The sequence below is a fragment of the Crassostrea angulata genome, chromosome 7, assembly GCF_025612915.1.
Source record: "Crassostrea angulata isolate pt1a10 chromosome 7, ASM2561291v2, whole genome shotgun sequence".
Taxonomy (NCBI): domain Eukaryota; kingdom Metazoa; phylum Mollusca; class Bivalvia; order Ostreida; family Ostreidae; genus Magallana; species Magallana angulata.
The window spans coordinates 1,474,282-1,499,781 of record NC_069117.1 but is presented as its reverse complement, the minus strand read 5'-3'; the positions used below and the strand labels follow the sequence as shown (position 1 = coordinate 1,499,781).

Sequence of the window (25,500 nt, the reverse complement as noted above, 5' to 3'; positions counted from 1 at the left end):
AAAATGTTGAAACAATAATACATGTTTTCATTGCTTGTGATAAAGTACAAACACTCTGGAGTGATTTAAGTCTTCATATATACAGAAAAACCTCTGAAAGAGTTGGTTTCAATGTTTCGAATGTTATTCTCGGTGATCTACCATTGTCAAACAATAACAGGGTTATAAACTTCATAATTCTATATGTTAAACAATATATTTTTATATCATTAATGCAAAACAAAATGCCAAATTTTCTTGGATTACTCAGTCATTTAAGAATAAAATACCATGTAGAAAAATATGCTGCTATCCAAAATCAAAAGCTGCGCAATTTTGAAAAATTGTGGCTTACATGGAAAAACATTTTAGATTAGTTTATGATATTATGATTATTCGTATTATTATTTGTTATTTATTTTTTTGTTTTTTATTTTTTTGGTTGTTTTTTTTTGGTTTTTTTTTTGGAAGCAAAGTAACCATTTACCACTAATATTGAAAAATGTATGTAATTATACTTGTGTGTGAGTGAGTATGCATGTGTATAAAATTTATAAAAACTGAATTTAATAATGTCAACATTAGTATTAGTATGTATGGAACAAAAACAATAAATTATAAAAAAAAAAAAAAAGGCTTCATGAATGATAGACATTTGAATGATAATATGTTTAGCGGGTTTTATTTTATCAACTGTCACTTCCGGTTTTCACCGGAAGGATTCGAATAAATCATATTTTAACAAGTTAAACTGAATTTCTTGGGTGTTTCATCTAGCCTGATGTACTCTCAGCAAATGTACGAAAAATACCAGCTTTTTTTATTAATCACTTCCGTTGGTCCGTTTCCCGTCTCGAGACAAAAACTATTGTTTCAAAGAGATTTCAGACTTGACAGAAACGTTAACAACCAAACTTTGAGGAAAGATTGACTTATGATTGTACAAATGTTTAACCTGTTTTGTTTAGTTCGGCATTACTTTTGCAACAAGAGTCTAGTTTCTGATTATATTTTTCTTGAAAGAATTTAAATAATAAGTACACAACCTAGTTCTGTTTAATGACTTCAGAGTTTTGCCGACCATTTAATAGGGAATTCTATTAGGTTTACTAAATTCCCGAAATTAATTGGGAGAACCAAGTTGCTACCCATTGTTACCCACAATATAGTAGACTACAGCTATTGTGATTTAAAAACTGATATTCTTGAATCGCCATTGATGACAAACCCTGGCACTACTGGCTCTAAAAAGTACTGAAAGTGCCATTTTTTACTGATAATTTCTGATATTTACTGATATTGTACTGTTAGTGCTGAGAATTGCTGATATTTACTGATAATTTTACTGTTGTTACTGATAATTGCTGTTGGTTCTGATATTTACTGATATTTACTGATGCTTTTGCTGCGAGTTCTGATAATTACTGATATTTACTGAGATTTACTGTTAGTACTGAGAATTGCTGATAATTACTGAGAATATTCTAACGCCCAAAACATTGTCATTATTATTTCAGATTTAACCGATTTATTTAATCATATATTATTTTCATTTACTTGATATTTAGCTTCTTTTGAACTTCGGAAGCTCACAGATCACATTTTAGACTTAATATTAGACAGCCGGTCAAAATTTGGTAACTAAACTTAAGGCAGACTCCACAAAAAATTTAATTTCTAAATACGGTGGACAATTTTTTTTTCAACAATGAAAAACACCATATTTCTTAACATGATAATTTTTTTTCAAAATAGAGAAGATACCCTGTCAGGACTTCAAAATGTCTTTGAAGTTTTACTTCACAGAAAGATTAGCGAGGCAGTATCTGTGTATAGTATACATACTTTCAGCAGATCAAGAGGTTTGAATGTCGCGTTTCAACCTTGTAAATTGTCAGTCTGCCACATTGTGTATGACATTACGTAATATCCATATACAGGTATCCATGATCTTGAGAATATTTATTTTAAGTGAAAAGTATTATTTTTATCGACAACAATATAAATAACGTATTAGAATGATTTTCATATTCATCATTTTAATTGCTGCGCGTCTAATTGATTCAAATAAAGTTGGATATAAAATATTTATTACTACATGTAGTATTCCTCTCTCTCTCTCTCTTTCTCTCTCTCTTACCATTTGCTGAAATCAAAATAGGTAACAATCGGCGAAGATAATTGACCTCTCTCTCTCTCTCTCTCTCTCTCTCTCTCTCTCTCTCTCTCTCTCACATATATCATCTAGACCTAAAATTTGAGTTTTCGAGTCAAAATGGCATAACGGCATTAGCACGATAAAGTTCTATTACAGCATCACAACCGCTATTTCAAACACAGATTTTGAGTGTAAACTTTTCTTAAACAATATAGTGAACAAGTGTTATCTGCTTATCATGCGCTCTCTCTCTCTCTCTCTCTCTCTCTCTCTCTCTCTCTCTCTCTCTCTCCCCAAGATAATCTACTAAAAGGTATTTTGAGGCGTCAATGCAGAAAAGCATAAGCACGATAAAGTCCCATTACAGCATCACAACCGCCGATAGCAACAGCGATCTGATTTTAGTTAAACTTCTCTCTCTCTCTCTCTCTCTCTCTCTCTCTCTCTCTCTCTCTCTCTCTCTCTCTCTCTCTCTCTCTCATACAAATACTTTATTCATGCACTAGTATGCGGTAATATGACCAGCGGCTTTTTATAAATTTGAAAAAAAAGACACACGATTTAACTGATTTTCCTTAATATATGAACGCTTAGATACTTAATCTCCATGCTTAAAAGCAAGCACAAATTTAAATCTTTTGTATGTCTGGGATCAAGAAAAACCTCAGAACACACAGCGCTCAGACTATACACACGACAGGGTGACCACGGCAAGGTGTGAAAACTGGCCACCTGTGTATATGTCTTGCAGCCGCAGAAAAGATTCTTTTGTATGTCTGGGATCAAGAAAAAAACCCAGAACTAACAGACAGCGCTCAGACTATACACACGACAGGGTGACCGCGGCAAGGTGTGAAAACTGACCACCTGTGTATATGTCTTGCAGCCTCAGAAGAAACAGATGTAAATGGCCGGGAAATACACCGTGAAACAAAAGTGTTTGATTTTATTTTGGAAATAGAATTAGTGATTAGGGCCAGGATAAAATCATCTTAAGTTTATAATTATATAACACGGTTCTATAAAAAAAAATTGATAGCTCAAAATTGAGAATCTATCTATCTATTACATAAAGTGGTTAAAATCTTCATAATTTCTTTTTTAGTATGAATTGTTCTATATATACAATGTAACACCGTAGTACGTGTCGAGTGGATTGGCGCACCGGGATGGATTATATAACAGTTCTATAATTTCTACATGCATTTTGTTTAAATGTGCTGAATTGTGTTAATCAGCTAAAATAAAACTTGGAACAAGAACCCGTAATTTTAAATAATATCTGAACAATTTGCGTGTTACAGTTATTAAGCTTAATCTCTTATAAAACCCCTGGCTGTTATTCTCAGTAATTATCAGCAATTCTCAGTACCAACAGTAAATCTCAGTAAATATCAGTAATTATCAGAACTCGCAGAAAAAGCATCAGTAAATATCAGTAAATATCAGAACCAACAGCAATTATCAGTAACAACAGTAAAATTATCAGTAAATATCAGCGATTCTCAGCACTAACAGTACAATATCAGTAAATATCAGAAATTATCAGCAAAAAATGGCACTTTCAGTACTTTTTAGAGCCAGTAGTGTGGGTGCGACGATACTTAGGATATCTCAGAGAATACAAATCGAACTGGTAGACACCAACTGTGCAATAAATTCTTCTGTACTAGTGTTGTTATCATCCCTTCATTGGTCACACTTTTGACAGGATTTAATAATTTTTCTTTTCATCAATGCATCAGAGAAAAAATTGACCGGAAAACTTCATCAATGCGCGTAGTTCAATTTCAAGTTTTTTTTTCATACTGGAAAACATTTTGTTGAATTTCCATAGATTAGTCTTTTTATGTTTCAAAGAAAGCCAATAAACTATTTCAATAAGTAGAAAAATTTCCAAACAACTTTTTTTTTTATCTGATTTAGGGGACTTGGAGGTCAAGAGATAGCCAGTAAGATTAACCATGATTATTATTTAAAGGGTGATACTCTTGACCATAAACGTTTAATTAGTAAAGAAAAAATTCAAATATTTTTGCTTTGAAAATTTGAACACTTTTTCTATTTCTTTAAACAAGGTCTTTGTAAAAAGGAGGTAATTATAGCCGAGAAAATGGTACGATCATCCTTCTCTCTTATACTATAAAATTTTGTTCAAATTCTATATGGTGATTATAGTTTGGTGGGTGTACTATTAATTTGCAAGGTGTGGATTGGAGCATTGATAAATTGATCGTTTAAAGCGTCCTGTTTCCGCTTCTCGTTACGTGCAAACGTAAATCTATACTAACTATAAATGTTACCTGACTTTAGGAAACATTCTATTGTTCTGTTTCTTCATCTGTTTATATCAGCTTGACGCTAACTCAGGTATTACATTTATTTTGCAATGCTTGCTAACTAAACACAATATGTTGATACGTTTTATTGCATTGATCTTAATTTAACAGGACACCGCCAAACGTTGTCCATTGAGAAAAAGGTTGTGATGTATATTGACTATCCATAATATACACCACGTCCCCTTTGTTCAGCGGAAGAGCCACGCTGCTACCAGCTGTGATCCACTGTGTACTGTTTCCGTTGTTAGTTGCAGCTTGGCGTGCTTTTAATTTCCCATTTACAAACAACTTTGCATGTAACATCGTGTTTGGGCACTTAATTAAAGTATATCAATTGAACTGGTAGGTACCCTTCGTAGGTAGGGTGGATTTCTTTATGCTAGGATTGTAAGTGTTTCCATCATTGGTGACAACTTTGTCATAGATTCAGATAGAACATTTCTGGTATATTCAACCTGAACTTATTTCAGCAGGAAATACAACCTGGTTTATAGAATCTGCAATAAGAATATAAAAAGTATAATTTATTATATGTATTATAATATAGCTCCAAATCCTCTCTCTCTCTCTCTCTCTCTCTCTCTCTCTCTCTCTCTCTCTCTCTCTCTGTGAGTAATATTGACTATAACACTAATAATCAGCAAAATAAAATCAATGCAGCTTTATATAGTCAAAGCCAGTGTTATTTCAGCAAATAAGAATCAGAATGCTTAACATTGCATATCTGAATGTAAAAATATTTTTAAAGATTTTACCCATATATACCAATTCTGATTTGTTTAACCTCTCCTGTGACCGATCATAAGTTTGCAGGGATTCATGGTTTACACCAAACTGTGATTTCTGGACAATTCTCCAGATCTACAATGCTACAATGTATGATTATTAACCATGTACTCATCCTGATGTAATGTAGACTCTGGGTAGTGTAAATTATTTGGACAAAAGCTGTGACTTTAAGGAAATATTCAAATATCAATACAAAAATTTAGATTTTGAATTGTTTGAAAAATTAAGAACCGACACCGCAGTATATCTGCAGTATATCTGCTTATATCTATAATTTCATGATATCTATTATTAACATATTTAATTATTAAAATAGTAAACTATGTTATTCAATTTGTAAATGAATCATATAATAAAACAATTATTGCTGGGGGGTTTTCAATCAAAACAATGACTCAGCTATATTCAGGTGCAATATCCAACTCGTCTTCAGCTCCGTGAATATTTTCTTTCTCGGGTAACTTAATCATCGCATTGACCTCCTAAACAACAATAATGTACGATATTAGAGAAACTAACAATTGAATTAACTTTACTTATTATATTTAAGACTTAATAATTTTTTCCAGAATATATGTACAAACACGAATACAAATTTAGATTACTACTAAACCGTGATCGAGTTATATGAATAAGATTTTTTTCTTTAAGAGTTTATAGAACAGGAGATAGATAATTTTAAGATTAATAACTTATACAAATAAATTTAGAAAAAATAATGGAATCAATAAAGGGTATATACTTTTCTACATGTTTATCTTATTAAGCATTGAATCATTAATTTTTTTAAGACGTGGTCTCATAACTGCCACGGTGTGTGCATACTGTAACATTTAATGATTTATTTTTTACGTCGTCGCGTCAATAACAGTCGTCAGCTGAGCAGACATTGAAATCAAAGTACTGAAGTACTGACGGGAGTTGATTTTATCGATTGTTATTTATTTTAAAATCAACGATATGTTATTTTGCATGGCAAGTACATTCCTATAAGTATTTGAATTACGCAGATATGAATCCTACAGGAATTTCGTGAAAATTCAATATCAATCATGTTGTGTAATATTCAAAGAATTATTCCATCAAACTACGTGTTAGTTATCGAAATAGTTATGAGAAATTGTATGGATCAGAGCAAAAGTGAACTCTACTCTCGTTCAACCAGACCCTCAGCTGTATCCGTTAATCTCCGACAAGCAAGAGACTCTATGCTTGTCGGAGATTTACGGAGACAGCCAAGCGTCTGGTTGAACGAGACTATATTGAACTCTGGCGTAGGAATACATAAAATGTACGACTTCAAAAAAAACAACTAAATTGTTCGTACCATTTAAAATCTGACTATATACAAGGTATCTATAAATGAGTTTCCTTAAAGAACAATGCTTAAGAACTCATTACATCGAATTTATTGATAAGAACTAAGTGTTGTCAGCGGTGTTAATTTGTGCTTAGGTCCAAACACTGTTTCACTTTCGGTTTGCCTAAGTAACTGCATAGGAGAGTTGATTAAAATCAACTCCCAAAAACGCGCGTTAGCGCGTAAAGATAATTTGGCTGCTCAACTGACGGCAGCTATTGATAACAACTACGTCAAAAATGAATCATTTGATGCTTATATAAATCAAAGTACTGAAGTACTGACGGGAATTAATTTTATCGATTATCATTTATTCAAAATCAACGATATGTGATTTTGCATGGCAAGAAGTATCAGTAATCGATCGCGAAATATTTCTGAGAGAAAGTTAAAAGGTCTCTTATAACACAAGACTACTTGTCAGGTGGTATGAAAATGGTAGATGTTAGAAGTTTTATTACATCACTTAAATGTACATGGATTAAAAGGTTAACTTGCTCACATAAACCATGGATGGATATTTTCTATGCTCTCAATGGAGATGATATTTTACAGAAATTGTATGATTTTGGAGATAGTTTTGTGTTTGATTGTTTGTTAAAAGAAAATAACGCCTTTTGGAAAGATGTTTTGATTGCTTGGTCATGTTATATGAAATCTTTTACTTACTCTCCGCACTTTAAAAACAAATTTCATTATATTCCAGTGTGGTATAACTCTAATACAAAAGTTAACAACAAACCAGTTTTTTTTAAATCCTGGTATGAAAAGGGATTAAAGGTTGTGCAAGATTTTTTTGATGATGATTGTAATCTTTTAGACTTTGGAGTTCTTAAAAACACATACAATCTATCTGATAGTTGTGTGATGCAATACAATAGCATTGTTACAGCTATTTCAAAATATTTGAAATCATTGTTAATAGATAGGTCTTCTTTCAAAAGACTTCCTAATCCATATGTACCTTTATTTTTTGAACCTCTCATATCTTCTGAAAAATGCTCAAAAATCTTTTATAATTTCTTGAATAAAAATGAGGCTATTCCAACCTCAATCAGCAAGTGGGAGGCAGAGCTTAGGCCATATGGAGTAGACACAATATCAGTGCAAGATGTTTTTAAAATTGGTTATAAAACCACTAGTGATTCTTCTGCCCAGTGGTTACAATTTCGAATCTTACATAGAATTGTTCCTGTTGGAAAATACCTTAAGAAAATTAACATTAAAACTTCTGATTGTTGTGGTTTTTGTATGGAAAATGTTGAAACAATAATACATGTTTTCATTGCTTGTGATAAAGTACAAACACTCTGGAGTGATTTAAGTCTTCATATATACAGAAAAACCTCTGAAAGAGTTGGTTTCAATGTTTCGAATGTTATTCTCGGTGATCTACCATTGTCAAACAATAACAGGGTTATAAACTTCATAATTCTATATGTTAAACAATATATTTTTATATCATTAATGCAAAACAAAATGCCAAATTTTCTTGGATTACTCAGTCATTTAAGAATAAAATACCATGTAGAAAAATATGCTGCTATCCAAAATCAAAAGCTGCGCAATTTTGAAAAATTGTGGCTTACATGGAAAAACATTTTAGATTAGTTTATGATATTATGATTATTCGTATTATTATTTGTTATTTATTTTTTTGTTTTTTATTTTTTTGGTTGTTTTTTTTTGGTTTTTTTTTTGGAAGCAAAGTAACCATTTACCACTAATATTGAAAAATGTATGTAATTATACTTGTGTGTGAGTGAGTATGCATGTGTATAAAATTTATAAAAACTGAATTTAATAATGTCAACATTAGTATTAGTATGTATGGAACAAAAACAATAAATTATAAAAAAAAAAAAAAAAGGCTTCATGAATGATAGACATTTGAATGATAATATGTTTAGCGGGTTTTATTTTATCAACTGTCACTTCCGGTTTTCACCGGAAGGATTCGAATAAATCATATTTTAACAAGTTAAACTGAATTTCTTGGGTGTTTCATCTAGCCTGATGTACTCTCAGCAAATGTACGAAAAATACCAGCTTTTTTTATTAATCACTTCCGTTGGTCCGTTTCCCGTCTCGAGACAAAAACTATTGTTTCAAAGAGATTTCAGACTTGACAGAAACGTTAACAACCAAACTTTGAGGAAAGATTGACTTATGATTGTACAAATGTTTAACCTGTTTTGTTTAGTTCGGCATTACTTTTGCAACAAGAGTCTAGTTTCTGATTATATTTTTCTTGAAAGAATTTAAATAATAAGTACACAACCTAGTTCTGTTTAATGACTTCAGAGTTTTGCCGACCATTTAATAGGGAATTCTATTAGGTTTACTAAATTCCCGAAATTAATTGGGAGAACCAAGTTGCTACCCATTGTTACCCACAATATAGTAGACTACAGCTATTGTGATTTAAAAACTGATATTCTTGAATCGCCATTGATGACAAACCCTGGCACTACTGGCTCTAAAAAGTACTGAAAGTGCCATTTTTTACTGATAATTTCTGATATTTACTGATATTGTACTGTTAGTGCTGAGAATTGCTGATATTTACTGATAATTTTACTGTTGTTACTGATAATTGCTGTTGGTTCTGATATTTACTGATATTTACTGATGCTTTTGCTGCGAGTTCTGATAATTACTGATATTTACTGAGATTTACTGTTAGTACTGAGAATTGCTGATAATTACTGAGAATATTCTAACGCCCAAAACATTGTCATTATTATTTCAGATTTAACCGATTTATTTAATCATATATTATTTTCATTTACTTGATATTTAGCTTCTTTTGAACTTCGGAAGCTCACAGATCACATTTTAGACTTAATATTAGACAGCCGGTCAAAATTTGGTAACTAAACTTAAGGCAGACTCCACAAAAAATTTAATTTCTAAATACGGTGGACAATTTTTTTTTCAACAATGAAAAACACCATATTTCTTAACATGATAATTTTTTTTCAAAATAGAGAAGATACCCTGTCAGGACTTCAAAATGTCTTTGAAGTTTTACTTCACAGAAAGATTAGCGAGGCAGTATCTGTGTATAGTATACATACTTTCAGCAGATCAAGAGGTTTGAATGTCGCGTTTCAACCTTGTAAATTGTCAGTCTGCCACATTGTGTATGACATTACGTAATATCCATATACAGGTATCCATGATCTTGAGAATATTTATTTTAAGTGAAAAGTATTATTTTTATCGACAACAATATAAATAACGTATTAGAATGATTTTCATATTCATCATTTTAATTGCTGCGCGTCTAATTGATTCAAATAAAGTTGGATATAAAATATTTATTACTACATGTAGTATTCCTCTCTCTCTCTCTCTTTCTCTCTCTCTTACCATTTGCTGAAATCAAAATAGGTAACAATCGGCGAAGATAATTGACCTCTCTCTCTCTCTCTCTCTCTCTCTCTCTCTCTCTCTCTCTCTCTCTCTCTCTCTCACATATATCATCTAGACCTAAAATTTGAGTTTTCGAGTCAAAATGGCATAACGGCATTAGCACGATAAAGTTCTATTACAGCATCACAACCGCTATTTCAAACACAGATTTTGAGTGTAAACTTTTCTTAAACAATATAGTGAACAAGTGTTATCTGCTTATCATGCGCTCTCTCTCTCTCTCTCTCTCTCTCTCTCTCTCTCTCTCTCCCCAAGATAATCTACTAAAAGGTATTTTGAGGCGTCAATGCAGAAAAGCATAAGCACGATAAAGTCCCATTACAGCATCACAACCGCCGATAGCAACAGCGATCTGATTTTAGTTAAACTTCTCTCTCTCTCTCTCTCTCTCTCTCTCTCTCTCTCTCTCTCTCTCTCTCTCTCATACAAATACTTTATTCATGCACTAGTATGCGGTAATATGACCAGCGGCTTTTTATAAATTTGAAAAAAAAGACACACGATTTAACTGATTTTCCTTAATATATGAACGCTTAGATACTTAATCTCCATGCTTAAAAGCAAGCACAAATTTAAATCTTTTGTATGTCTGGGATCAAGAAAAACCTCAGAACACACAGCGCTCAGACTATACACACGACAGGGTGACCACGGCAAGGTGTGAAAACTGGCCACCTGTGTATATGTCTTGCAGCCGCAGAAAAGATTCTTTTGTATGTCTGGGATCAAGAAAAAAACCCAGAACTAACAGACAGCGCTCAGACTATACACACGACAGGGTGACCGCGGCAAGGTGTGAAAACTGACCACCTGTGTATATGTCTTGCAGCCTCAGAAGAAACAGATGTAAATGGCCGGGAAATACACCGTGAAACAAAAGTGTTTGATTTTATTTTGGAAATAGAATTAGTGATTAGGGCCAGGATAAAATCATCTTAAGTTTATAATTATATAACACGGTTCTATAAAAAAAAATTGATAGCTCAAAATTGAGAATCTATCTATCTATTACATAAAGTGGTTAAAATCTTCATAATTTCTTTTTTAGTATGAATTGTTCTATATATACAATGTAACACCGTAGTACGTGTCGAGTGGATTGGCGCACCGGGATGGATTATATAACAGTTCTATAATTTCTACATGCATTTTGTTTAAATGTGCTGAATTGTGTTAATCAGCTAAAATAAAACTTGGAACAAGAACCCGTAATTTTAAATAATATCTGAACAATTTGCGTGTTACAGTTATTAAGCTTAATCTCTTATAAAACCCCTGGCTGTTATTCTCAGTAATTATCAGCAATTCTCAGTACCAACAGTAAATCTCAGTAAATATCAGTAATTATCAGAACTCGCAGAAAAAGCATCAGTAAATATCAGTAAATATCAGAACCAACAGCAATTATCAGTAACAACAGTAAAATTATCAGTAAATATCAGCGATTCTCAGCACTAACAGTACAATATCAGTAAATATCAGAAATTATCAGCAAAAAATGGCACTTTCAGTACTTTTTAGAGCCAGTAGTGTGGGTGCGACGATACTTAGGATATCTCAGAGAATACAAATCGAACTGGTAGACACCAACTGTGCAATAAATTCTTCTGTACTAGTGTTGTTATCATCCCTTCATTGGTCACACTTTTGACAGGATTTAATAATTTTTCTTTTCATCAATGCATCAGAGAAAAAATTGACCGGAAAACTTCATCAATGCGCGTAGTTCAATTTCAAGTTTTTTTTTCATACTGGAAAACATTTTGTTGAATTTCCATAGATTAGTCTTTTTATGTTTCAAAGAAAGCCAATAAACTATTTCAATAAGTAGAAAAATTTCCAAACAACTTTTTTTTTTATCTGATTTAGGGGACTTGGAGGTCAAGAGATAGCCAGTAAGATTAACCATGATTATTATTTAAAGGGTGATACTCTTGACCATAAACGTTTAATTAGTAAAGAAAAAATTCAAATATTTTTGCTTTGAAAATTTGAACACTTTTTCTATTTCTTTAAACAAGGTCTTTGTAAAAAGGAGGTAATTATAGCCGAGAAAATGGTACGATCATCCTTCTCTCTTATACTATAAAATTTTGTTCAAATTCTATATGGTGATTATAGTTTGGTGGGTGTACTATTAATTTGCAAGGTGTGGATTGGAGCATTGATAAATTGATCGTTTAAAGCGTCCTGTTTCCGCTTCTCGTTACGTGCAAACGTAAATCTATACTAACTATAAATGTTACCTGACTTTAGGAAACATTCTATTGTTCTGTTTCTTCATCTGTTTATATCAGCTTGACGCTAACTCAGGTATTACATTTATTTTGCAATGCTTGCTAACTAAACACAATATGTTGATACGTTTTATTGCATTGATCTTAATTTAACAGGACACCGCCAAACGTTGTCCATTGAGAAAAAGGTTGTGATGTATATTGACTATCCATAATATACACCACGTCCCCTTTGTTCAGCGGAAGAGCCACGCTGCTACCAGCTGTGATCCACTGTGTACTGTTTCCGTTGTTAGTTGCAGCTTGGCGTGCTTTTAATTTCCCATTTACAAACAACTTTGCATGTAACATCGTGTTTGGGCACTTAATTAAAGTATATCAATTGAACTGGTAGGTACCCTTCGTAGGTAGGGTGGATTTCTTTATGCTAGGATTGTAAGTGTTTCCATCATTGGTGACAACTTTGTCATAGATTCAGATAGAACATTTCTGGTATATTCAACCTGAACTTATTTCAGCAGGAAATACAACCTGGTTTATAGAATCTGCAATAAGAATATAAAAAGTATAATTTATTATATGTATTATAATATAGCTCCAAATCCTCTCTCTCTCTCTCTCTCTCTCTCTCTCTCTCTCTCTCTCTCTCTCTCTGTGAGTAATATTGACTATAACACTAATAATCAGCAAAATAAAATCAATGCAGCTTTATATAGTCAAAGCCAGTGTTATTTCAGCAAATAAGAATCAGAATGCTTAACATTGCATATCTGAATGTAAAAATATTTTTAAAGATTTTACCCATATATACCAATTCTGATTTGTTTAACCTCTCCTGTGACCGATCATAAGTTTGCAGGGATTCATGGTTTACACCAAACTGTGATTTCTGGACAATTCTCCAGATCTACAATGCTACAATGTATGATTATTAACCATGTACTCATCCTGATGTAATGTAGACTCTGGGTAGTGTAAATTATTTGGACAAAAGCTGTGACTTTAAGGAAATATTCAAATATCAATACAAAAATTTAGATTTTGAATTGTTTGAAAAATTAAGAACCGACACCGCAGTATATCTGCAGTATATCTGCTTATATCTATAATTTCATGATATCTATTATTAACATATTTAATTATTAAAATAGTAAACTATGTTATTCAATTTGTAAATGAATCATATAATAAAACAATTATTGCTGGGGGGTTTTCAATCAAAACAATGACTCAGCTATATTCAGGTGCAATATCCAACTCGTCTTCAGCTCCGTGAATATTTTCTTTCTCGGGTAACTTAATCATCGCATTGACCTCCTAAACAACAATAATGTACGATATTAGAGAAACTAACAATTGAATTAACTTTACTTATTATATTTAAGACTTAATAATTTTTTCCAGAATATATGTACAAACACGAATACAAATTTAGATTACTACTAAACCGTGATCGAGTTATATGAATAAGATTTTTTTCTTTAAGAGTTTATAGAACAGGAGATAGATAATTTTAAGATTAATAACTTATACAAATAAATTTAGAAAAAATAATGGAATCAATAAAGGGTATATACTTTTCTACATGTTTATCTTATTAAGCATTGAATCATTAATTTTTTTAAGACGTGGTCTCATAACTGCCACGGTGTGTGCATACTGTAACATTTAATGATTTATTTTTTACGTCGTCGCGTCAATAACAGTCGTCAGCTGAGCAGACATTGAAATCAAAGTACTGAAGTACTGACGGGAGTTGATTTTATCGATTGTTATTTATTTTAAAATCAACGATATGTTATTTTGCATGGCAAGTACATTCCTATAAGTATTTGAATTACGCAGATATGAATCCTACAGGAATTTCGTGAAAATTCAATATCAATCATGTTGTGTAATATTCAAAGAATTATTCCAACTACGTGTTAGTTATCGAAATAGTTATGAGAAATTGTATGGATCAGAGCAAAAGTGAACTCTACTCTCGTTCAACCAGACCCTCAGCTGTATCCGTTAATCTCCGACAAGCAAGAGACTCTATGCTTGTCGGAGATTTACGGAGACAGCCAAGCGTCTGGTTGAACGAGACTATATTGAACTCTGGCGTAGGAATACATAAAATGTACGACTTCAAAAAAAACAACTAAATTGTTCGTACCATTTAAAATCTGACTATATACAAGGTATCTATAAATGAGTTTCCTTAAAGAACAATGCTTAAGAACTCATTACATCGAATTTATTGATAAGAACTAAGTGTTGTCAGCGGTGTTAATTTGTGCTTAGGTCCAAACACTGTTTCACTTTCGGTTTGCCTAAGTAACTGCATAGGAGAGTTGATTAAAATCAACTCCCAAAAACGCGCGTTAGCGCGTAAAGATAATTTGGCTGCTCAACTGACGGCAGCTATTGATAACAACTACGTCAAAAATGAATCATTTGATGCTTATATAAATCAAAGTACTGAAGTACTGACGGGAATTAATTTTATCGATTATCATTTATTCAAAATCAACGATATGTGATTTTGCATGGCAAGAAGTATCAGTAATCGATCGCGAAATATTTCTGAGAAATTGTATGGATCCAGGCACATCTCCTATGAACTCTTGTCTTGTTCAACCAAACGCTCGGCTGTCTCCGTTTATCTCTGACAAGGAAGAGAGACTCTGTTTTGTCGGATATTAACGGAGACAGCCAAGCATCTGGTTAAACGAGAATACATTGAAATCTAGCGTAGGAATACATACGACTTTAAAAAATATCTAAAATGTTTGTACAATTTAATAAATAAGTTTGCTTCATCGAATTCATAGATTATTTTCAAGAACAAAGTGTTGTCAGCGGTATTGATTTGTGCTTAGGTCCAAACACTGTTTCACTTTCGCTTTGCCCGAGTAAGTGCATATGAGAGTTGATTAAAATCAACTCCCAAAATTGACAATAACAAACTGTCAACCATCTCAAAAATCCATAAAACAAAATACAAATTCAAAGCAGATCAACATGGACCTCTAAAAAGATATAGGTAGGATCAGGCGTCTAGGAGAAGTAAGCATCCTCTGCTAACCAGTCCCAACCGCCGTGCGCCCAATGTCATATCGGTAAAAATGTTGTTATCGGGGAAAATGTCGTAATTTGGTAAAAATATTAATGATCGAAAAAAACCCGGAGAAAAACCCCTGTACAATTCGGTTGTCAATCAATAGTCCAGTTCAGAGCAACCAAGGACCTCTGGTGGAATCAGGTGCCAAGGAGGATTAAGCATCCTCTGCTGACCGGTCACACACACCGTGTGCTCTTTGTCGTAATCGGGGAAAAAAAGGAAAAGTCCGTAGACAATTGGGCATTAAATTATGATCTAACAATTAATATGAAAAGCGCCAGTCAGCATGCGAACCAGTGGAAGATTGTATTTGCTGACAAGGTCGTTGTATCGACCATAGAACTTACGAAAAGATGACTTCAAACGAGACTGTTGATAGTCCTGTTTTATCAACTTCTATCTTTTATTTCAAGTTCACTGGGATATATCGAGTCGAGGTAAGTATGGAAATAACAAATCTTAATAGATAATACGTTGTCGATATACCTGAATGTTGAGTTGAAGCCCAGAGCGAGTGATTTATTTTTTTCACGTACAAGTTTATGAATTCTGCTTCATGAGAATACAAAAATAGGTCTGCTAACAATGGGGCAAAATTGGTACCCATGGGGACTCCAACAGACTGTTAGAAGACTTGATTTCCAAAAGCTACATTGTTGTTGTCTATAAAAAAAACTCAGGCATTTTTTAAATGTCAACTTCAGAGAACTTGTGTGTGCAATCAGAATGGGTTTTAACAAAATAATTTTTAAGATTTCCAATGACAAGGTAAGCATTTTTACGACTTCCCTTTTTATTTAAGAAACAAATGTCGATGATATCAAAAAGCCTAGATTTTAATTAGATATAATATTATATTTCATGCTTCATTTTATACTAAATTTATTTTTCCTTATTGATGAAATCGATATCTTGTCAAGATAAATCAGTATAAACTGTAAATTACAAAGGGAGTAAGTAGCAGCAAGAACAGCGGATTTTTTCCAAAACCAGTTTAAACTAGTTATCACATAGCCCGTGAAGATGAGCATGAAACAATAAATAGTGTTATAGCAACATGTATGAAATATGCTTCTAAACCGACAACATTGAAATCAATGTTTAGGAACAATTTATATAAACCATTTGCGAGTTCGTACGCAGTCATTAAGGTCCTGCATTTAGATACATTCAAAAATTACAGAATTCAATGGAAAACCCAGTAGAATATAAATATAAATTGAATAATAACGCGATGTATTGCTTAAGCCCCTTTCACAATTGGCGCACGAGCAGAAGCGACCAAATATTCGTGCAACCGAAATAAATAGATATGAATTGCCAAATCTTGCCGAAATAATCGCATTTGAAAAAAGTATTCGTACGAATTTCGCACGATCTAAGCGAGCGTTGTGCGATGTAAACGCATCGAATCTTGCGATATATCTTGCGTCTATATGCGACTGATGTACAATGAAAACAACTGTTGAAAAATAATTCGATAGGAACGCGCGAGAGACTAGGGGATCGGACGATTGAACGTGTGCCAATGTGATTGGACGTGCGATTATGCCTTCCATGGTACGAATGATCGTGCGAGTCAGCGGGGGCATGTACACCGCCCATATTCAGTAGACATAGTTGGAAGCGAGAAAAGATGAGGCCCAAGAAGGTACAGATATGCAGCAGCATTTATTATTATACCTCAATATGATTATTCTATTATATCTGATTGGTCTAGAAAAAGCAGATATGAGCAAACGATGTAGACAAATATGATTAAATCAAAAATATTTAATCATTATGATTCTCTTTATATCTCAGAACCAACTTAACTATCTATGATTTATGAAAGAAAGTAAGACAGTTGCATGGAAAATCAAACAATCACGACGTTAATGTTGCAACTGTTGAAAAGTCAAACATTATTAGAAATCAACGTATTTTGTGTAATCATATGTTGCTTGGTATAATAAAACGTTTATTGCATTGATGTTCAGGGAATATGAGGATTTATTCCCCAGAAAAAAAACCAAATTACTCTCGAGCGAAGCCCTCGATACTTATACAGGGTATATATACTAATAGCAAAGCATGGCATATTGAGGCTGAATTAAGTCGTGCAATGATAGTAAAACGTTGCAAGATTACATGGGATACGTTGAGCAACAGTCTCACGGTCACAAAACAGACGCATAAACACCAGCAATTTATCTTACGATCTTTATAAATCGTGTATCACTCTTGCGAGTACACAAAACGTTGTAAAACGTTCGTATTAATGTTCGTGCGTTGCACTGCGATAATTTGGATCGCGTTGGATTGCGTCTGAATAGTGTGTATGTCCACTATTCAGAGGAGACTTGCTGCGACCAGTAAAACGTATGCAACGAATGCGAGAGCTCGTGCAACGTAAGCGAGGGCTCGTGCAACGTATACTTTTTAAAGATAAAATTACCTAAATACGTTATGCATAACAAATCAAAATTTGTATTATCCAGCTAGGGTTACCAAAATTAGTCAGCTATAGATTTAGACATAAATGAGAACGATATTTTATCGTGAAGTTTGGTTTTGATGGAATAAAATCACAATATTGTTATTTAACTTAGTTAAAAGTATATTATTGAAATATCTTACCATAACAAACGAACAAACAAAAACTGAACACGATTTTATTAGATTTGACATTAACTGTGTTCAATATGTTTTTCTCTCAGTTTATCAGTACACCTCCAAATGCTGTCCACTGACCAAATAGTTGAACCTTATAATTAATATCCTTTATATAGACTATATCTCCCTTGTTTAGCGGTAGAGCCATGCTGCTACCCGCTGTAATCCACTGCTTAGTGCTTCCGTTGTTATTTGCAGCTTGGCGTGCTTTTATATATCCATTTACATACAACCCTGCATGGGATAATGTTTCAGGAGCATTTTAGGTGTACCAATTGAACTGGTAGATACCATTTGTAGGTGCAGTGAATTTCCCTGTGCTAGGATTGTACGCATTTCCAACATTGGTGACTACTTGGTCATAGATCCAGGGAGAACCTTTATCGTAGCTTGTGCTTGAACTGATTACAGCATGAAATACGACAGGGCTTGTAGAACCTGGAATGAAAGCATCAAACTGTTAAATTTTGTTTACATCTATCTATCTATCTATCTATCTATCTATCTATCTATCTATCTATCTATCTATCTATCTATCTACCAATCAGTTTTTTTGGAAAGATTAAACAAGATGAACGAACGTCCATTGATCACCTATTTTAGGTACATGAAGTTTTTGAAAACAAATTACTCTGTCAATGAAGTTTGATGCCTCTTTGTAGCGCAAACACAAATGATTTCCCCTTGTTAAAAAAAATCTTAGAAAATTATGAACAGAATAAAAAATGACTTACAACATCTATATTTGGAAACATTATCCAATACGTTTCTCCAGTAAAATGAGTTGGTTGTGAATCAACGTCGACGTCAGTGTATTGCTACAATTACCATGGACTACAGCCAGGTTTAGGATCAGCAACAAAAAGGAGGAGCAGGTGGTGATCAACTGCTGCAAGTTTCTCCAGTAAAATGAGTTGGTTGTGAATCAACGTCGACGTCAGTGTATTGCTACAATTACCATGGACTACAGCCAGGTTTAGGATCAGCAACAAAAAGGAGGAGCAGGTGGTGATCAACTGCTGCAAAGGATAAATAGACTGAATCTTAATATCATAGGAATATGGTTCCATTGAAGAAAAGTTTATTTAATAATAAAGATTATTATGCATATAAAAGTGTTTGTTGTGTGCATCAGTATAAACTGCTGCAAAAGAACAGACCGCAGGGTCTCAATATCATGGGGCTGTGGTTCAGTTGTAGTTCAATTCATATTTAAGATCATAATGAACATAGCTTGATTTTGCTGTGTGCAACATCAAGAAGTAACAAATATATTTAGATAAAACAAGAAATTGTGCTTATATTGCAGACTAAAAAAGAACTTCATATTACATTAAATAAAAAAAACCTTGAGTTATGCTACAATATGCTATCTGAAATAAATGCTCTGAATTGCTATCATTTGTTCCTATTGCTTGTCAACCAATTATCAATACGCATATATGAAATTTCATAAAAAATAAGAATTTGTAAAAGAAGTTTTAAAAACAAATGGAATCTTAAATTTTATAATAATTTTGCTCATGAAACGTAATCCTTTATTATATTTGCAACCCTATATAACTTTTAAAAAAAAACCATTTTTACAGTACACAGGAACGTTGATAATAACAGCTTACCATTTTAAAATCTCGTGAGAAATCAGTCCAATTTATGAAGCTGATTCTTGAAATCCTTCTTACTGAGTTTTCCACCTTATATTTTACTATTTCTTTAAGTTACACAGAAAAAAATGTTTTGTTTCACCGAGATAAAAAAGATTTTTTTTTAATTAAAAAAAAACCACTCAAAGCGTTTTAACTGTAATGATTTTCTTCGCTGCCATCGAAAAATTAAAAATGATTAGTATTTCAAAAAGATATTTTAACATGTACATGTATCGATGACAGCGAATGTAAATAATACCGTTTAAGTAAAGTCACGCGATATCGTAATTATGTAACACATGTACGTAACAGAATGCTTTCATAGGTGCACATTTATTAAATTGGCTCTAAAATTGCGTATATGACATAGGTACTTATCAAATAATATGAACTGAAAAGTATACATGCTTGCAAAATTTTCTTCAGGAAAGCAGCAATGCCAATCAATAACAAAAATACAGCCCACGCCTAAGACCTAAACATTTTGGTGCATAGTTTGTCAAATACCTTTTCTTTAGAGCAGAAACAAACAACCAACAACCATCCTCTCTCTCTCTCTCTCTCTCTCTCTCTCTCTCTCTCTCTCGTTTTGACTGTGATTTAATTAACTATGCCATATACAAAAAAGAAACCACAAAACCAAAAAGCCAAAAACAAAACTCCGCTGAATATTTTGACCTGCCAGGTTTGCAAAATTATACAACATATTAGGTATTCAAATATGGAAATTCTATAAAAAAAGATTATTTCTTTTACATGTTTTAAAATAACTAAATTCACAGCAAGCATTGAACAAATCATAAGATATGTGTATCTTATCTGTATAATCAATTCTTTCAAAATAATGAAGCATATATTTGTAAAAGAAAACTTAATTCTTAGGTGAAGTAAAACATTGTTTACCATGCTTGCTACATAATCTTTGAGCAATATCGTTTATGTATTCCTCTGTTGGTAAAAAAGAACGACATTAGCTGACAATAAAACGCATGTGTTTACTTTAAAAAATTTTAAGAACGTATTTAGAAATCGCCAAATAATACATATAGTCTTTAAATTGAAAATATGGATATTTTCGGCATGCATTATCTTACCGTCTTGTGTTTTCACTAAAAGGCAACAGGGAAGTTGTACTCTTGCATATCTAATTTCCGTTTTACATTTAATTTATCATTATGTTTAATAAAACTATTTTGATTCAATATTTATTTTGCCACACTCGTTCTGTTTCAAAAAAGAAAAAAATAAATTGCTTCGTTTATAAGATAACGTTAAAATAATCTAAAGGCACCTACTGCCTTATCTATCATTAACAAACCTATATCGTGTTGTTTTCTTGAGGACGAAAAAACACTGATATAAATTTATACATGAGTATGACGTAGAGTAAGAATGACGATGCAAGAAAGTAGGTGATACCAAAAATGATATCACACATGTTTTTAAGTTGTTGTTTTTAAATTAGTGTTTAAATTGGAGCTTTTTAAAAATTTTAGTCGAAAATAAAGTAAAAATGAGACGAAAATTTGTAACGTGATCATATAATCTGGGTTTTATTTTCTCGACCTCCAATTCATTCATCCAATTTCACAACGTTCTAAACAAAATGTATAATTCGATCACAAATTAATGTTGTTGTTATATTGATACATCATATTTATGAGTGCAAAACACCAGCGAAATGCATATGTGACATTTAAACATCACTGTTTGATTGAATTATATGTATTCTCAGAAACATTAAGATAACAAATACTGAAAAAAGAGGTATTGACTGATATTTATTTCTATTTAACATTTTCCTTTAACAAAAGTTAAATGCTGAAACATTATTTTTCAAGCACAATATATTGTTATTCAGGTTCGAAGTATTGAATTGGTCAGCCCAGCCGTACACCACTAAAAGTTGAGTACTCTCCCCTTAAATAAGCCGGCGTATTACTAGAATCAGCTAGATGTACGATGTCTCCTTTCTTTAATGTCAAGATGACGGTACTGCTTGCTGTTATATACTTCCCTCCTCCTCCAGTGTTATTCTGGGCGATTCTTCCTGTACGTTTTCCGTTGACAAATAAGGCAACATCTGAGGTCTTCCCTGGATCACTGAGAGCTGACCAGGCAAACAGGTAGAGACCTGTAGCTGGTGTTGTAAATTTACCTGTCTGTTGATTGTAAGCACTGCCTTCGTTTGTTACTACCCGGTCGTACACAAATATCGCGTCCTTTGGGTGTATTTTGGTGCTGCTCATTTCAGCATGAAACGCCGTCGGTACTGTAATCATGCATACAATATCAATATATCATTTGCAAAGTTCAAAATTAAAAGAATATAGTCTTTTAAGGATAAAATTTTATATGAATCTCCAATATTAATGGATCTACGTACACTATCTAAACTATATCAGCTAATTGTTATATTATTGATGCTCAATTTAGAGCCAACTCAATAATTCCTTGTTTTCGGCAGGTTACTGCAATTACTTTATGATCATTTTTCAAATACGTCTCCCATGGGTCACAAACTCATCAAAACAACAGTTTTGTAATGGCTTCTTGCAATCCTTTCTAAATTTCTTAAATATCATTTTAAAAAGAAGGAATGAGAAAAGAGGAAAGTTACTAAATCAAGAAAATCTACATTAAAAAGGATAAATGAAAGTTTGTATAAAATGAAAAATAAATTATTTTATGGCTATATCATATAATGTGAATGCAATTTTTAAACTAAATGTACAGATTTTGAAAGATATATTCTTATACATTATATTAATTTGGCGTTCCTTCTAGGATCTATATATTAGTCCTGGGATATTGTTTTCAACAGATAAACATGTATCTACATAGATATTTGTATGAATTGAGTTGTGTTTTTAGTTTGTAAAAAAAGGTATGTCTTTATTTTTTTTTATATGCATGTATTTATATAAACACCTAGCAGGTCTATAGTGTTGTTGTTTTAGCCGTCAGTAATCAATAGTTCATCCAATTCCAGTTAACCCCTTATCAGGATGCTTTGCGATTGCAAAAGAAAACCACAAATTGTAGTGGAGTAAATCAAGGGAGGAAAAGCGTCTAAACATTTTCCTTATTTAGAGTCTTACGGAACTTTTAATTTTGAAACCCTCCTACGTATAATTCATTGTATATTTCATTAACAGTTCATATGTTACGATTTAAACAATAAGAATGTACCATTGTACACTATATGAGTTAAGTAAGTAAGAATAAAAGGGTGTTGTTTGGTCTTGAGATGATTTTCCGAAAGTCTTCTCCCAACAAATTTCTACGTTAAAATTTGAAGTTATTCTTTATTTCATTAACATTGTTTTTATTGTTTTTCTGTCTTTTAAGGATGCTTCGTCCCAAACGGGATTTTGTTGAATATGGCCTAGTGGGTATAGAGAATTAGGAAATGGAATGTTAACAGACGGAAGAGCGACGGACAACAGATGATCAGAGAAACTCCTTCGATTTGATCATTTGATTCAGGTTGACTAAAAATGATGCTGAAATATGCGATAGGGAATTCATACATAAAGACAAGATTATGTATCTTAATCAGTATGCATCATTTGTACATTTATATGATACAACATACATTTAACTGTATAATAGTATCACAGAAACTTATTTATCATGACGTGTTCGGATTCAATGGACATTCAGAACAACTTCCAGTCTGAGTCCTTCTGAACATCATGTATCTAAAATACAATGACAAATAAACTTACAGTTATCAGAGTCACATCCTGAATCCACTACCATGGTAACCGACTTCTCCAGAAGCGAAATTTGGTTTTTGAGCAACCGAGATGTCGTATGTTTGTTGCAATCAGCATTGACAGATTCGTTAGTGAAACATACTAACATTGTTATGCCGATTACAACTTCAATCTGCAATTAAAGCACTAATAATTTAGTCATATATCATTAACAATTCTAAGTTTAATTATGAAATAGATACAATAAGTTAGTTTACCCATTGTTTCCCTCTTAACATGTCCAACAGAATAAACAGCCAATGTATGCATGGCGTCTAATTCAAAACTTCGGTTTTTATACACTATAGTATACACTATTTTGAAATTTAAACTGAACAACTTTCACACCTTGTCACGCAAAAAAGTAATTAAGTTATATATTTATATCTAGATGTATTTTTCATACGGTTTGTATTTGTGCAATATCAAAAGTATTTGAGTATCATTAATCAGTGATCAAGTAGCCATGCTGACTGTTTTAAAAGAGGATTGTTTCAATGGTTTTGCTTAATAAAAATAATTTCATAATTAAGATTGTTAAAAGCAATTTGCAACATGGAATGAAGTTGTTTGTCTTCTTACTATGTCCCATAAAATACTATTTGTATAAATGGGCATAGTAATTCTGGAAAAAAAATCATTAATTTTGGAACACGTGGATATTACAACCCCATAAAAAAGGTTCTTCTAAAAAAAACATTGCTCCTTTTCTAGCTTTATTCAATATTCTTTTTATAGTAAATCCATTTTTAGATGATTTTTATATGTGAAATATATTAATTAATATGTGAAGTGGATGTCTGAGCAAATGAAACAAACTTTTATGACATTTAAAGTTGGTACTGTATTAGTGTTGTTATACATTTGTATTTTTATACTATATAACGCTAAACAGTTTTTGTGACAACAATATAGATTTGGAATTATTTGTGAAACGTTCATCCTCCTTGTTTCTCTCTAGGAAACAGTCTGTCACCAATTAAACAATTTACACGTCCTCAAATTTATCACACGTTTCTCTGACTTACAGTTATTTACCATTGTGGACACTCCTGTAATCTCTTCTGATGTGTGCTCAGGTTTTTTAGCCCCGTCATGAAATAGATCTGTTTCTCTTGATTCTTTAGATTTGTTTGGAGAAATATCGACGGTTGATGAACCTATTTTCATCCATCATGAGAACTTGTGGTGTATGAAAATACACTAGTTTTAGCCTCTTAACTCCCTAGAAATCCTGGAATAATTCATATTAAGAAACAGCTACCTTTTAATAATTCCATTAACATTCAGAGCCACATCGTAACCTCCCACGGGTTTATTGCTTTAGATTTGAATTTAAATGACAAAGAAGCAAGAATTTTGAACTTATTGCATTTTTTCAGTGGAACAAACTGTGTTGTCTATAGTTCAATTTTAAAATTCATGAGAAGTATTTTATGTACAAATTATCTACTCTGAGTTTAATATAATCATCTATAGTACAAGTTAATTATTTAGTTCTGGTCAAGCACTCTTCCCGTCAGCTTTACTGACCAGTGCGGTCACATTTTGTCAATCCTATTCCATCCTGTCAGATGCGTGCCTCGAACCACTATTTTTTACCAACCTTTTGCACGACAGCAACGTGTATCACACATTCAAACAACGACAGCAACGTGTACCACTCATTACAACGACAGCAACGTGTACCACACATTAAAACAACGACAGCAACGTGTACCACACATTAAAACATGAACGCGTGTGACTTTTGTTTATGGTTAGCTATCTGCCTGTACCAGGCAGAATACAAACATTTTTCATGCCAAATTTAGTTGAATTCGTCATGTGGTCCTGGATGTAAATTGTTTACTGACTGCGATACAGGCAAATGGACGGACGGGACACAATATGATACGCAAAGCTCGCTTGAGCTTTCACTTCAGAAAAGTTTGGCAGTCAATTCTGTATCTGTAAAATTAATGTATTCGAGCAAAACAATTAAATATCTTCACTAGCTCTTAGTTTTGTTGAGTTTTAATTCATCCTT

General features: G+C 32.6%; 1 protein-coding gene and 1 pseudogene across 2 annotated transcripts; both read right to left on the bottom strand.

Annotated features, from left to right (window-relative positions):
- Positions 1 to 18,043: 18,043 nt before the first annotated feature.
- On the bottom strand, positions 18,044 to 19,880 carry LOC128192842 (complement C1q-like protein 4; annotated as a pseudogene).
- Positions 19,881 to 21,457: 1,577 nt separating this feature from the next.
- Positions 21,458 to 25,465, bottom strand: LOC128192841 (complement C1q-like protein 4). Of its 2 annotated transcripts, none has more exons than XM_052865835.1 (3): positions 25,005 to 25,465; positions 23,442 to 23,604; positions 21,458 to 21,982 (listed from the first exon to the last, which is right to left on the bottom strand). In XM_052865835.1, the coding sequence occupies exons 2-3, from the start codon at positions 23,578 to 23,580 to the stop codon at positions 21,591 to 21,593; spliced, it is 531 nt and encodes a 176-aa protein (XP_052721795.1). In that variant the 5' UTR covers positions 23,581 to 23,604; positions 25,005 to 25,465; the 3' UTR covers positions 21,458 to 21,590. The 2 variants fall into 2 exon arrangements, with proteins under 2 accessions (XP_052721795.1, XP_052721794.1); XM_052865834.1 differs by lacking the exon at positions 25,005 to 25,465 and adding an exon at positions 23,690 to 23,736.
- Between the last annotated feature and the right edge of the window lie 35 nt (positions 25,466 to 25,500).